Below are 14,819 nucleotides of genomic sequence, written 5' to 3'. Positions count from 1 at the left end.
GCAAAAATCAACAGAAGTTTTGCATAGTAGACTCCCTAAATGTGGTAGAGAAATGAGTTTGTGTAGTAGACTCTTTCTAAATGTGGTAGAGGAATGAGTTCATATGCATTAAGTCAGCTAAAATAAGTCAGCTGCATTGTGGGGATGAAAGGTATGAGCTTTTACTTAATGCCAGATACATTATTATAATTATTGTGATTTAATTTTTGTTTCCAAAGATTAATATTTTAAAATATAATTTAGGCCTTTGACTCAAGAAGAAATAGCTCAGCGGCGTGAACTTGTACGACGAAGGCATGCGGAAAAATTGGCAGCAAATGAAGGAAAAGATCTGTCAGAAAAGCCCCCAAGTGAAAATACACCTGAAGTGAACACTGCTGAGACAAAAGGTATATAATGCTCTGTATTTCTCACTAGACAGACCTTTAATAGTATTAGCTAGATGTCATCAAGGGACTGATTACTAAGCGGTATATCTTACAAAAAATCATCCACACTCTAGTTCAGAAAAGTTGATCCAGAAAATAAATGAGACTGAACAAATAATCATGAGGGATTTACTACAAAGCTGATAGTTTATAAATGCTGTAATAGTACCAAGGCTGCCTGTTCTTATGGCCTGAGAATGTTCCTGGTCTAAGTACCTTCAGCTACTCAAGTGAGATGGTGGCTGGAAGGGATAATTTACTGTTTATTTTATGTAGAATAGATTCTAGGCAGAATTTTTCTTTTTTTTCCCCCCCCCCTTGTGTATTAGGTAGAAAAATTCAGGTTTGTTTACATTCCTGTTGGACCCTTCTTCTGACCCTGTTACTAGCATATGACACTCTATGCTGATTTAACTAATTCCTCTAAGCTTTTTTCAGAATACCCATTTCATTAAAAAAAAAAAAAAAGACCTATCCAAATAACTGGTACAAAAGCAGTGTTTAAAATACAGAGATGGGTGCTTAAATTATAGTAGGGGTTTCTTACTGTCTTTTAATTCTTTTAATGCATCATCAGTCATGATGCTTAAGATGTTTATTTTTTTCTTTAGATGATGATACAGAAACTGCTTCTTTACTTCATACATTCTTCTAACTTTGACTAGGTGAAGAGCAACAGCTTAACAGTCAAACAGAGATCATGACCTCAAAGGCTGTGAAGCAGGAAGCAGACAACAAGGAGTCTTTCATTGCTTTTGCTAGAGTGTTCAGTGGTACGGTACAAAGAGGGCAAAAGATCTTTGTTTTAGGACCAAAATATGATCCTGCTGAGGCTTTGCATAAGGTAAGAGGTGACAGTGAAATGTTATGATAACTTAAGATTCTTTTGAAACCCTGATGACTTAATTTTTTACATACTGTTGACTCATAAAGAAGTTCAAATAAAAAAATCCAAAAGCATCAAAGTAATTTATGAAATTAATTATCAAAAGGCTTTGTTTAGTTTATTTTAAAAATAAAATTACTCTTTTAAAGAAGTAACAGACCTTCTTTATGGTTTCTTTTTGTCTGAAGATCTCAATCCTTGCTCTTTTTTTTTTTTTTAAGAGGAATGGACGATTTATTGCTCCTTAAAATTTAAGGATTACAACTTATCTGAATATAATATCAGTTTTGGCAAAGGATATTCTGTTTTCTGCAGTTCTGTAAAAAGTGTTGATTAAATGTATACACATCAGCTAATTTTCACTCTGATTAAAAATAGATAAGATTTAAAACTTTGTGTAGATTTTTATAAAAAATCAGACCTAAAGTGCCTAAATGTATGTAATCACATGTGACACGCTTCAAAACTTATTCTGTGACTTTCAGCTATTTGCAAAACTCAGTAATTTGCAGTGAAAATAACTAATTCATAATAGCATAGTGACACACATCCATGGGCATGGGAGTTTTGCTAAGATCTGAACACAGGATAAATAAACATCTATTCTGATATGGTCACCATCTGTTGGGGAGGCTTAGGGGGTGTTACGTGTGCTGTGTAGCAAGAAGTTTGAAATTTGGCAGCCCTACAATTCTCATTAGGTATTATAAAGTTTACTGCAGTGGAGTTTCTGAAGTCGATTAGTTTATGCTAAATTATTGAGTGGGTAGAACCATCAGTCATTCTCTTATAGGATCGTAGTAGTCTCAATTTTGATGAATCTTTAAGTTTTCTGTTTCCTTATTTTGCCAGCTTAGGTCCATTTTAGTCGACATTGGTCATCTGTGATTCCTAGTATTTAAAAAGTGTGCACTTAGTGTAGTTATTTAAGGTGACTGGATATGTTCACAAATATTATACACGTGCATACGTTATTTTACCTTCATCACCAAGCCTGATAGTGCCCCAAAACCTGTTTGGACATGTTGCGCTTAGTTTGCTATTAGAAGCAGTTATTTCAACTTCTGTGAAGATGAACAGCTCAATAACTTTTTAGTTCACACAGGCACCTCTTAATCCCTCAAGATCTTTATTCTTTCTGAGCTTGAAATCCTCAAAATAAGCAGCAAAAATGATGAGGCTCAGAAATTTCTAATATCTGGTATGTGGCTCTTGTTTAGAGGCAAAGATGTTTTGATGGGCTGAAATGAGTACTTCCATACTGCCAGTGTATTGTCACCTGTCAGTGGGAAACTAGGCCCTGTCTTGTTTTCTTGTTAGCATAGAATGTTTCTAGAAATATGTTCCCTGAATAGCATATAAAAAGTTCTTGAAGTGCTGAGGGAAAAGCCTACTACTTCTTCCAGATTTTTATTTCTTTTAGGTAAATCAGTGGATTTGTTTTTAAAGAGCTAAATGCATATATAAACTGTGTCAAGATTTTCATAATGAAAAAAATTATCTTTTTTCTTATTTTGCAAGCAGTTACTATTGCTGCTTTTCTTGGTTCTAAGTAACATCACTGGAACTATGTTACATTTTTTTCCTACATAAGCAGTTTGATTTATATTAGCAAAGTTTAAAGTCAAACTTTTCTACGTAGATATTGCATAAGGATTCTGCTAGTTTTTCTTTTTTGGAAAGATAGAGGGTTCATACAAAGCACCTACTGGAATAAGTGGGAGGCAGTCCTGAAATATATCCTAGATCAGTGTATTCTTGTAGAAAATGTTTTTTGAGGTGAATAAAATCACTTGGCCTTTGTTTCTCTTATTTTTAAGCATATCATTAAGCTGTAAGATACCTGTGGATTGATTTGGTGTGCTATTTTTTGTTTGTTTTGATCTGTGGCTGACTTCAGCTTAAGTTAGATTTGATGTTACTCGATTTTTTTTTTTTTTTTGTTCAATATTACTTACTTAAGCTATATAAATAAAATTTGGGCTGAAATTTTGAAAATAGTGTGAAACTTCTGCAGCCCAGTAAAAATTTCTTCAAGGCTTCCTGTCCTACTACAGAATCCTTTTTTTTTTTTTTTTTTTCCCTCAGAACTCTAGCTGCTAGAAAGTAAATCCTTGTATCTTGTATGAAAATAAGGTTGAAGTTTGTTTCAGTGGAAATATATTCTGCTCTTGAAGATTCGACTGATTGTACCAGTAAAGTCATTATAAGCCTTAATATTGTCAAAATAGTTACCAGTAAATCCAGCACATGTGCACTTCAATGCAAGGAAAACCTTGGGTAGAAAATAAGAAAATTGCCTTTGGGGAACAGGAGGGAGTATAATAGTATTGTATAAATGGTGTTAAATGTTTCGAGATGGTGATTGTAGAAATTTATTCATTACTTACAAAATTATTTTAAAAATTAGTTTTTACAGTAAGAAGGAAGAGGGAGTTAAGAGTAAAATTAAGAGCTAAAAATTAATGAAGACGACATTCTTATATTCTTAATAACATTTCCTTCTTTCTCACAAGATAGTGTTTGGAAGGAAAGAAAGAGTTTTTGTTAGTTTTGAACGTTAACTTGTGAAATGAAAATGCTTTAGGATGTATTCCTTTAGTTTTGGAATGCAAGGGGTTTTCAGGAGGAAGTCTTAAAATTTTACCAATACTAAGTGATAAACATCGAACAGTAATTGTTTTACTTTATATAGTTGTCACACCAGTGTTCTGCTACAGATGATCTGCCATTAGTACCTCATATGACTTGCTGTACATTGGAGAATCTCTATTTGCTCATGGGAAGAGAACTTGAAGATCTTGAAGAAGTACCTGCAGGAAATGTTTTAGGTAAGATTTACCTAATATTTCCTAGAGCCTGAAATCCTTACGTCATCCAAAATACACCAGAACTGTTTTGATATGATTAATGATAAGAAAACATAGCTTAAATTTATGAATATTTTAAGGTATGCTGCATATGCAAAAAAAAAAAAAAAAGTAATCTACTTTTTTGGTGACCTTTGAATTGTGAGGAGGAGAAAAAATTAATGAGTAGGAGAAAGCTAGGGATTACACTAGTCTCATTTACTGTTATCTTTAGTTTGGAGTATTGCCAGGTAAACATCAATGTCAGGAATTGCCAAAGGCAGCAGTAAGGTCTAAAATTTCATAAATTGCCAGGATGAAAAATAGCATTTTCCCAGCAGTGGAATCTCTGTAGCCTGACTTTTCTAGTGATGCGGATAATTGTAGTTTTATTAATGAATCTGCTTGAACTCTGGTGATAAAAATTATTTCTTTTATGTATGTGGCAAACTCTGAACTTTTTCCACATGCCTGTTTCTGAATGATAAATAAGTCATCCTAATCATTGAGTTATTCTCTTTGTGCCAGACTTGGACCCGTTTTGCTCTAATAATAATACCATTTGTTGCTGTTTTTTTTTTCATTTTTCTTTTTTTAACATCAAAAGCAGTATTAATAATTTAGAAAACGCAAACTTAAGTTATTTCGTTCTTTTCATTAGTCTTCATTTTATGGACGAAAATGTGTGAACAACAGCAACAAAACCTAAGATTTTTCATATCTATATTCTGATTCCTAGAAAGTTGAGTAAAAGTGTTTTCTTCATATTTATATGTGGGTTTAAAATACATACAAGCAATTTTCCAAGTTTCTTTTAAGTGCATACTTCACTGAAGTTTTAAAAAATTAAAAGCTTATACGTAGATTTGTATTATTTACATTTGGAAAATGTTTCTGGCAGTCAAAGCAATTAATGAAATTATTTCATGGTCCCAGTATTACAATAGAAAACTTGAAAGAAACTTCAGAAAAATGTCCATTTGATTATTAGGCAAAATGATTCTCTAGATAGGGAATTTATAAATACAAAATTACGAAATTTTATTGTAAGTAAATAATCAAAATAGAATAAAATAGTCAGATTTTTGTGATCATTTGTACATAAATATCTCTAGAAACCATTATTTGTTCTTTTATCATAAGTTATGAGAAATTCAATTAATCCTCTGAATGTTTAGAGCATTCCTGGAAATATAAATAATCTCTTTTATGTTTTGGTCAATATCATCTAAAGTATTGAAGAAACATTTTCAGAAAAAAGTTACAATTTTAGGCAATTTTTTTTTTTTTTTTTTTTTTTAATAGAATAAGCTGCAATTTTGGCCAAAGAAGAATGTTGCATTGGAAACAACTCTTGCTGTGTACTGCAGATATAGTGCTAAGCTGCTTCTAATCTTGGTTACATTTAGATTTAGAATTGGGACTAATGTAACTATAGGTTTAGAATAGGACAATTTGAGCCAGTTTGTTTTGTTTGAACAAAAGTTTGTTCTGAAAGTTTGTTTTGAAATTTTCCAATGAGTACAATGACCGCTGATAGTGGTATGTCACTGTGGGTTTTATTATTTGTTTTGTTTTTTAATGGATTCTTGCTATTTTTGTAAACTATAACAAGATTTTAAGAGGAGTAGCAATGGTAGATCCAGAATGACCGATGTATTCCACATATTCTGAAGGGGAGAGCTGAGTTTGGGAATTCAGAGGTTCTAGTTCATGTGTTAGTCTAGGATTTAAAATAGAATTCTATGAAAAAAATCGTCACGATGGGATATGTGTTTTCCTGGCATTATTTATTAATGGATATGTATAAAACTGCATTGTATCGCAGAATAGTCAGGGTTTGAAGGGACCTCTGGAGATTGTCTGGTCCAACCCTCATGCTCAAGCAGCATCATGTAGAGCAGATTGCTCAGGACTCTGTCCTGCTTGGCTTTGAGTATCTCCAAAGATGGAGATGCCACAACCTCTCTGGCAACCCCTTCATTGTGGGAAAAGTGTTTTCTTATGCTCAAAAGAACTTCCTGTGAATTTTTGCCCATTACCTCTTGTCCTGTTGCTGGGCACCACTGAGCAGAGTCTGGCTCTGTTGTCTTTACAGCCTCCCTTCAGAGGAGGACTACTTTTTTTTTTTTTTTTTTTTTTTTTTTTTTCCCCAAAGTAGTAAATATTATATATTCTGTTTACTTTAGAGAACAAACTACAATTAAGAGTTTGAAAGAAATAACTACTCTTAAAAAAAAAAAAAAAATCTGTGCTTGCAGAATAATAAATAAGTTTTCTCTTGCTGCTTGCTGTGGAGAAAAATATATCATGAGAATTATATTGCCTAATTAATGTGAAGAGTTGTACCAAATTTCAAGAAGTGCTTTTGTAACCAGTTAAATCTATCCAAAAGTTTTGAGCAGTATTCACTGCATAGAGAGGCCTTTTCTTTACAGAAAAGCATGTTAGTTGAGTAATAAAAAAGTTCTAAATGGTGACACAAGATTGGTCATATTTAAAGGAATTCATTAAAATTGCAAGCTTAGATTTGGTATGCAGAGCCCTTAGCCAAACTGTCTGCGATATTTCACATTTTTAGTGTACTATTCTCTGGTTTCATCATATGTTGACAGACGTGTTTTTGTTTTTACCTAGAGCATACAAGCTCAAGTTTGTTTCTCTTTCTTCCTTGGCTTTTTTGTTTCGATTTGTTTTTTAAATCTAGTATCATTATAGAACGTTTTTAGGACTAAAAGCCCTTCTAGTTAATTTGTTTTTCCCATCTCCTCTAATATGCATTGTTAATCTACATAGATTGAAGGAACACCTTTTCTGACTTGATGTACCACATTCAAGAGAAAATGCAATACCTTCATATAAAGCATTCTGTAATAACCGGTAATGCAAGGCTTTTATTGTTCCAGTCAGTAACAGTGACTTGTGCTTCAAAGGCCATTTATCTTCCAGCTTCAAAGCATACAGCAGTGATTTCTCTCCAGCCGTATAAGGAAATTATTGTAGATTATCTAGTAAATGAAGTAAGCTTTTTTGAAAGCTTAGTAGTTTTACTCTCTGTAATTAAATTATTGCCAGATGGAGTACACAATTAGTCATGACTGCCTGTTTCCACTTTTAAAACTTATGGTATATTTTTTTCAAATTTTTTCAATTTTTTTTGCTATAATTTATATATTGTTTCTTGCAAGCAGAATCTCTTCTTGGCCCTAATGAGCAGCCTTTATACTCTTTACTCTGCTTTATTCTAAGGTGTATTGATCAAATAAATTAATATTTCCTTAAAATACTGATGTCATCATAGTTGTTAAACAATCTGAGAAACTTGTAGTGAAGTACTGTAAGAGGAAAAGGTAGTGAAGCATGTGATCTTTGAACTGCAAAGCTGTTACGAAGAGAACACAGGAACAATCAGAGCTGAAAAACAACACTACATCCATGCCTAATGTGCGTAACGTCCATTTTAGAAAGCTTTAGAAATTTATTTCTTGGTATTATTCAGAGTTCCTGAATGAGACTCCACTTTACTTTTTCTTAATTTGTATTGCAAGCTTGCAGCCAAAATATTTTGTCAAAACTATTTGTCAAAAACTCTTGAGCATTATGTCAGTTTTCCATTAATAGGGCAAAATCAAAATACTGTCGTCTTCAACGTAGCAGTTTATAATTTACAATTTTATTTCTTTGCAAACTATGTGGCTGCTATGTATTTTTCTACAGACCTTGGATAGGAGGTGAGATATGACTTAAATTTAAAATAAACAAGTGGAAACTTTCTTAGGGATCAAGGATAATAACAAAGTCTTCATAATAAATCTTTTAAAACTTATTTGTCAGAATATTCTAAGAAAAGAGTAAGATTCTTATCTCTGACAAAAACATCCCGTTTATAGAATTTGTTATTTACAAGCACTACTGATTTGTCCGCTCCTGGAGCAAAAAAGTCGTAGGCAAACAAAGTGCCTCCTGAGGAAAGTGAGCACCGTCTTATTTTTCAGACTTTCTTTCCTGCGCTTCTGTTAGAGGCCCTGTGCCAGAAGACAGAAAATTATACTTGGTAACGGGTACTACAAAGTTCTGCTTGGTCCTGCTTTGAATGAACCTTGGGGGAGGAGAATCTAGTTAATGGAGCAGCAGATAAGGTTATAATAGACTAGCTTATGTTCCCTCGGGCTTCAAATGATACATGTATTTAGTTGAAACTGCTGACTGAAAAACATGATGAAAGTTGAAACGGGCTATGAAAAATATCTTGAAGTTTAATTACGGAAAATGTTAGTGCTGATGCAAAAATAAATCATGTGTCTCAGGGTACTGTTTCAGGAGTTTGAAGTCAAGAGAGGGGGCTGCCACTGACTGTGAGCAATGTAGATTTCTAATGAAAGTTTTATAAACTGTTTAGCTATTGTTTTAAAATACTATATTGCCTTTTGGTTGATATTTTTCAAAAGCTTGTTTTTCTTTTCTAATTTTTTAAAGGACAGAGTAGTTTTGTGCTAACTTTGGTATTTTCTATTTTTTTGTTTATGTAGGATCGTTGATACTTCAGCATCATAGATTCTTTTGGCCTGCCTATTACTTTAAGCTTCCTTTTTAAGGGATAGCTTTTTAAATGTTCATCTGCAGAAAGCATGTTCCAAAGCTTTCATTATCTCAAGCTTTTTCAGAGAGTTGTTGTAAGGATGTTTTGTTGCTATTGAACAGGTAAAGGGTTAGCTTAGTCCTATTCATTGGAGCCTTGTAACATGCCAGGCCCCAGGCTGCTCAAGTCTATAAGGTTGCCATTTTATCTTCTGGACATACTGCTTTGAGTAGTTCATTTTCTTAGAACATTCTCCAGAGAAAGCATTATGGCCATCTGTCTTCTTCAATACACTCTTTTTTTGATACCCTTTCTCAGTTTCTGTTAAGCCCCTAATAGTAGACTAAGAAAGCAAAGAAAGATGGGAAGTCTGTCAGCAATACTAGGTCAACGTTGCTTCTCTTGTCCTGGAGCCCTCCTCTCTTTCTAAGGTATGTTGCTTTTTAAGAGCTGTAAAAATTCGATCAGGAAGCTCGTACTTGTCCATGATGGACAGATCTTTCCTGCCTAGTAGGGGGAATAATTACCTTGTGTCAGTCTTGTCTCCTGTAGAATCGGAAAAGGCCAAGCTGTGACAGTTCCTGATGGGCAAGTTCCCCCTTTTGTGTCTCTAAGCTAGTGTAAGCACTGTGGAGTTTGTTAGTACCACAAAAGACAGGTAATCAGAACGGGTGAATAGTTGCTGTTTTGAATATTTCACTTTTGTGTTTGGTGGTATTCATTTGTTGCTTTTAAATAAAGATATAGGATAAAAGTTTGAAAATTGCGAAGGTATTGGAATTAGGGAAGACTTTACAAATTAATTAGACTTCTGTTAAAGTGTTAAATGCACAAAGGACAAAATGAATGTATTTGCTGGGGGAGAGAAATCAGAGTTTCCTTTGATCTTATCCTTATTTATTTCCTTATTTATTTAAATGCCCTAAACTGTCTACATAGTCACTTCAGGCAGGATTTTCTTTTCCTTTAACTGAGGTTTAATCATCCTTTCTTATTGTTCCATGATAATCTGACTTTTATATTACAACATGATAATTCTAGATAATTAAAAAAACAAAAACCAAACAAAGCCACAGCCTCTGTCTTGAATCAAAGGTGATGTGAAATAATTACTGAAATATTTTAATTGAAGAAAATTACTTGGAGCAAGCTAATGCTTTATTCCCATAATTTAGTAGAATGAATCCTGCAAGTATACGCAATTACTTAAATATTTAACTTAGTTCTGAAGATTAAGAAGCAGAAGTGAAGCAAACAAGGATCCTCCCTGGAAGTTCATATTTTCAAAGATAAATCTTCTGCTGTGAACAGACACCACAAGCAACTATTTTATCACTGGTTATGATGTATTTTTATGCAATTTTATGTGTAATTTTGATAGTGAAACAGTATCAGCTGCAGATATAAAATGTTTTCCAGATGGAAATAAGGTCTGTCTCAGAGAAGTTCACTTCAAATCTTGATATGAATCTATAAGAAGGTTTTTTTGTCTGAATGCATACAATTTTTTCTGTCAGCAAACCACTGTTCCTTAGCTCATGAACAAAAAGTGCTCTCAAGTTACTCTACTCTTTTGTTCAGTGAAAGGCAGATGTAAGAGCAGTCTATCTGTTCTAGTTTGTTCATTAAGCGCTGGGACTTGGAATGTACATGGTGTCACCTAAATGGGGTGAACAGGTTAATGTGTTGAAAATAAGCTGTTTGATAGTTAAATCCAGTGTTGGGTTCCATTCAGGTGGTTAGAGTTTCACAGGATTTAGTCAAAAGAAGGTCCAGAATTCCTGAAGTGATTTACCAGGTCTGAATTTTTTGCCTCAGTTGCCTTCCTTCTACAGAAGGAGAATGAATAGTAATTCCCTTATGTAGATAGTAGGAAAGCTCAAGGAGTCTTAATTTATAAAATATTCTTAAAATATACTTGTTGTGTTGCAATCTGATGTTTGCATTTCCGTAAGATTGCCTCAGGACTTCTCTGCTTTTATAAATTTTAGTTCTTTTTTTTTTTTTTTTTTTTTTTAGCTTCTTTTAGAGAACTCAGTGAACTAATGAAAGTGGATCTATCAGTATCATATGTCTGATTTTTGTGGAAGAGGTTTGCCAGAGGAAATGACTTGTGGAATTTCCATAAAACGACCAGAAGCAGCAGTGCTTCATTCACTTAGTTCCATCGCTGTGTCTGTCCAACTGAAAACGCTTTTGTTTTAGCATGAAGTCAAGTGGAAAGTAGCTGCACGTATTTCATTTGACTCTTTATCAAAATTGTACTATTACAGATAAACCTTGAAAAACAGTATATTACAAAATTTTGTAGCGCTTCTTATTTTTTACGGTGACTTTGATAGCATGAATATTGAAAAGTATAGACCTTTAAAAACACACATTACAATTGAAATTGATTAGCATATGCAAGCTATTTAGCAACCACGCAAACCATGCAAACTAAAGTCTAGAATGCAATGCCAAAAATTTTTGAGTTAAATGTATGAGTTATATTAGATTATTTCCAATTTAAACCATATGCAAACAATGGTTTATAGAGAAAAAATGTAATTAGCTAATAAACTTTATGAAGCTTAATACTGAATCGATATGGTGTTCCAGGTAAAAATTTTTGCTTGATATGGTGCTTGCGTATTGCATGTTTATTTTTAAGAATATGTAGAATATTTGTTGTATTTCAACTCAATGTTTAGCCATTATTCCTGCATTTTTAAGGATTTCAAATGAAAGAATGAAGGGTATACTGCAATCATCCTTGGGCCTCCTTGTCTGTAATCTAGGAATCAGCCTAAAAGAAGGTTTCTGGTAGAACCAAGTTCTGAATATGGCATATTGTATTATAAAATTCATCACAGTACATGAAACAGCAAGATTTCAGCTGAAAACAAGCTGAGTACACTACAGTGCAATGACAATTCTTTGAGAATATGTTGATAATTGGAGCATAATCCGTATAGTAAACAGGATGGGCTATTTCTTTTGGATTGTAAAAAAAAAAAAAAAAAAAAAAACTGAGATTGTGGATCGGATATAAGTGCAGATATATACTGGTACTTTAAATTTAAACTTTAGCTTAATACAAGGGAGATTTTTTTTTTTTTTTCCCAAGCCCTGTCTGACGATTTATAAAAACATCTGCTTTTAATATTGAGGAAATTACTTCAAAAAATACATTGCCAACCTTGTCTTAACTGAAATATAGGCGATGTAGATATTTGGCATGATTCAGTTGCATGACAAATTATGTAAAAATAAAAATATATCCATTAAAAAGAAAAGATTTGACTGACAACATGTACTTGTAGGAGTTGGAGTGTTTTGGTGAGCTTTTAATACCAGATGTTCAACTGAGTTTGCTTCAAATCCTAGTTGTGAACACTTCATGTTCCTCTACTGAGTTGTTGGTTACTGGGAAAGATGATGACCTAATCTGATATCGTACGGTTAAGATTAGTCCCTCTCTAGAAGAGGAGGATTGTCATGTTCTCCAGGCCTATAGTGGTTTATAGGCAGAATTGTAGGTCGGAATTTGAACCTGCCTGTGCTCTTCAGCTCTGAGAGTCCTGGGACCAAGTGCCTTGTCTTGCAAACTGTCCACCTACTCTTCCTTGTGGCGGAGCTCGCCTTCTGCATCTCCTCCTGCTCTGACTCAGGGCCGTATGGACGTTTGCACTGGCTTTGCCTGTCTTGTGGTTATGCTGATGCTGTATTGTCTTATTGGAAGCAGTGTTACCGTATTTGTGTATTCTAACTAGATGTATCAAAATCATGTTAAACTCCAGGTACAGAAGTACTCTATGCTCTCTAATATCAAATTTGACAATTCTGTGGTCACCTAATCTTTATCTCAAAGTTGTTAGAGATACAGTTTTGTGCTTACCTTTTGAAAACTGTGAGGATACTCAATTGGAGAGAAAACGTAATTCACAAACCTAGATGATCATAGGAGTCTATGAGTCTATGCATTAGTTTGAAAATATTATTCCTTTTTTTTTTTTTTTTTTTTTTTAACTCTGAAGAAGAGAAACAGTACTTGAACATTTAAATACAAAGGCTTTCTGACTGTCCTGTGTTTTTCAGTGACAGTGTGATTGATGCTGACCTCATGATCTAGCATCATGCAAAGACCGATCTACTGTAACTGCCTCACTCTTGAAAGAAAGTATCCCACTTTGCTGCAATAAAAATGTAGCAGAGGAGCTTGGCACAGCCAGGTCTCTGGCTGCCTAAACGCGTCAGGGTAGTGGAGAAACCTAGGTTCTTGCCTGGGCACTCCCCTCTTCTTAGGCTACCACCTATGGTGCTGCAGGTTCCTGCTGCCATGCGAATATCTTCTCCTGATGTGTTGCATTTGAGAAGTGAACCTCTGGTGTGAATTCATTGATCTGTAGTTTAATAATCTCGGTACTTCTTACTAGTGCTTAGATTCCTTTTAAAAAAGGAAAACTGTAAATGCCAGTTGTGAAGGGTTAACTGATTTAATTTGGATCTCATATGCAGTGTATGTAAGCTCTTCTGTTTGCCAAGTCATATTAGGTATTGTTTAACAAGCTGTCAAAGACTAATAATGCAGGTACGCAAATAAGAAAATTAACAATAACTTTTCTTTCTATTTTTGTTTATGAAAGGTATGTGGAAGCAGTAGTGATTACATCCATTTATGAATGAAAACATTACTTCTGTGCCAATAGGAAAAATGATAAAGTAAAATAGGACTGAAAGTTACACAAAGGAAATTATAGACAACTTTTAAATGTTTTCAGTGATATTCCTATGTTAAGAATGTTAGATATTATCTAAGTTAAGACTGCCTCTGTCACATGAATAAGTATTTTAAAGCATTAATGAGTCTGTTCTGGAGAAAGCAAGAGCAACTGGGGAACATGCTTGTTCTCATATAAGATTATATACCTATATTTTTCTTCTAAAAAAACTGATGAGAAAAATACAAATACAGGAAGAGAATTATTTTGTAACACTTGTTTTGATATTTTTATGTTTGAGGAGCATAAAAGTAACTTAGTGGGTGATCCTCAAAGTGACAAAGGAAAAATTAGAAAGTGATATATGAGAAGAAAATAAATGAGACTCACAAGTTAAGATTAAGCAAGCACATGCACTCCAGATGCACATGATAGCTTCCTGTTTTTCCTACTTTTGTTAAAAATGTTTGGCCTGGAATTTATTTTTCTTGCTGCTGTCTTTTAATTGAAGGGTAAAATTTTTTTTTGTACTTCTGTCCAAAGAAAAAGAGTTGATGTTCTAGTAGCACAAACAGTTGTTGGAAATGGTGCAAAAAATTACTTTAAACAGGCAGAAGGAAGTAGTGCTTTTTGTGATGGTATTGGGTACAGATGAAAGGCCTCAGATTCCAATGTTGAGACTCCTGATTCTTATTTTTAAGTAACTAAAGCTAACGGCTGATAGAAAAACAAAGGAACATGTTTCTGAAGACAGCGTTGGCAGTACTTGAAAAGAATGTTCATTGACTGCTAAGTTTCTACATGAATGAATGATTTTTTTTTTGTTGTTGTTAATAGAGATTGTTCTGGAATAAGTAAATGAAGGATCATGAAGTGATACTTTTTTTTGTTCGATAGAATAAAATGATCTTAAATGCATGTTGCCCATGTGCACACGCACACATGTTCAAAATGACAAGGATCATAAAATTGAGATGTATACTGCTTTTTATCTGTAAGTGTCACAGCAATGGCTGCCGTTTGTTAACGTACACAAATCAATTTTTTCTTGGAGCTGCCTGTATGACCATTGAAGTGCTTTTTGTGTTTTGTTGCAGTTAGCGTGAAGATCTGGTATAAAATAAGTATAGCTAACCTCATTACAAGGTGTCTAACAAGCATTTTATTCCTTCAGGAGTTCATCGAACAATTTAGGAGCTTTTAATAAGCAGCCTCTGTTAAGAGCAAAGAGCAGCTGCAAGCAGAGATGCCATTTTAAAGGCCCAGAATGGCTTTCTAGGACTGGTGCCAGCTAGCAAGCATTACCTCCTTCTGTGAAAGCCCTAGGAACAGTCCTGCTGTTGCACCAGCCTTTTATTTCTGTGCAAACATTTG

The 14,819-nt window shown here is 33.8% G+C and overlaps 1 protein-coding gene across 3 annotated transcripts in view; it reads left to right on the top strand.

Annotated features, from left to right (window-relative positions):
- Positions 1-14,819, top strand: part of EFL1 (elongation factor like GTPase 1) — a 90,156-nt gene that overhangs the window by 26,839 nt on the left and 48,498 nt on the right. For all 3 annotated transcript variants that reach the window (XM_062583525.1, XM_062583524.1, XM_062583526.1), the window contains 3 exons: positions 244-389; positions 1,094-1,272; positions 4,010-4,145. In XM_062583525.1, coding sequence (XP_062439509.1) covers positions 244-389; positions 1,094-1,272; positions 4,010-4,145 — 461 coding nt within the window. The remainder of the gene's footprint in view (positions 1-243; positions 390-1,093; positions 1,273-4,009; positions 4,146-14,819) is intronic.

The sequence above is a fragment of the Rhea pennata genome, chromosome 10 (assembly GCF_028389875.1).
Source record: "Rhea pennata isolate bPtePen1 chromosome 10, bPtePen1.pri, whole genome shotgun sequence".
Classification (NCBI taxonomy): Eukaryota; Metazoa; Chordata; class Aves; order Rheiformes; family Rheidae; genus Rhea; species Rhea pennata.
This window is presented reverse-complemented; position numbering and strand designations above follow the sequence as displayed.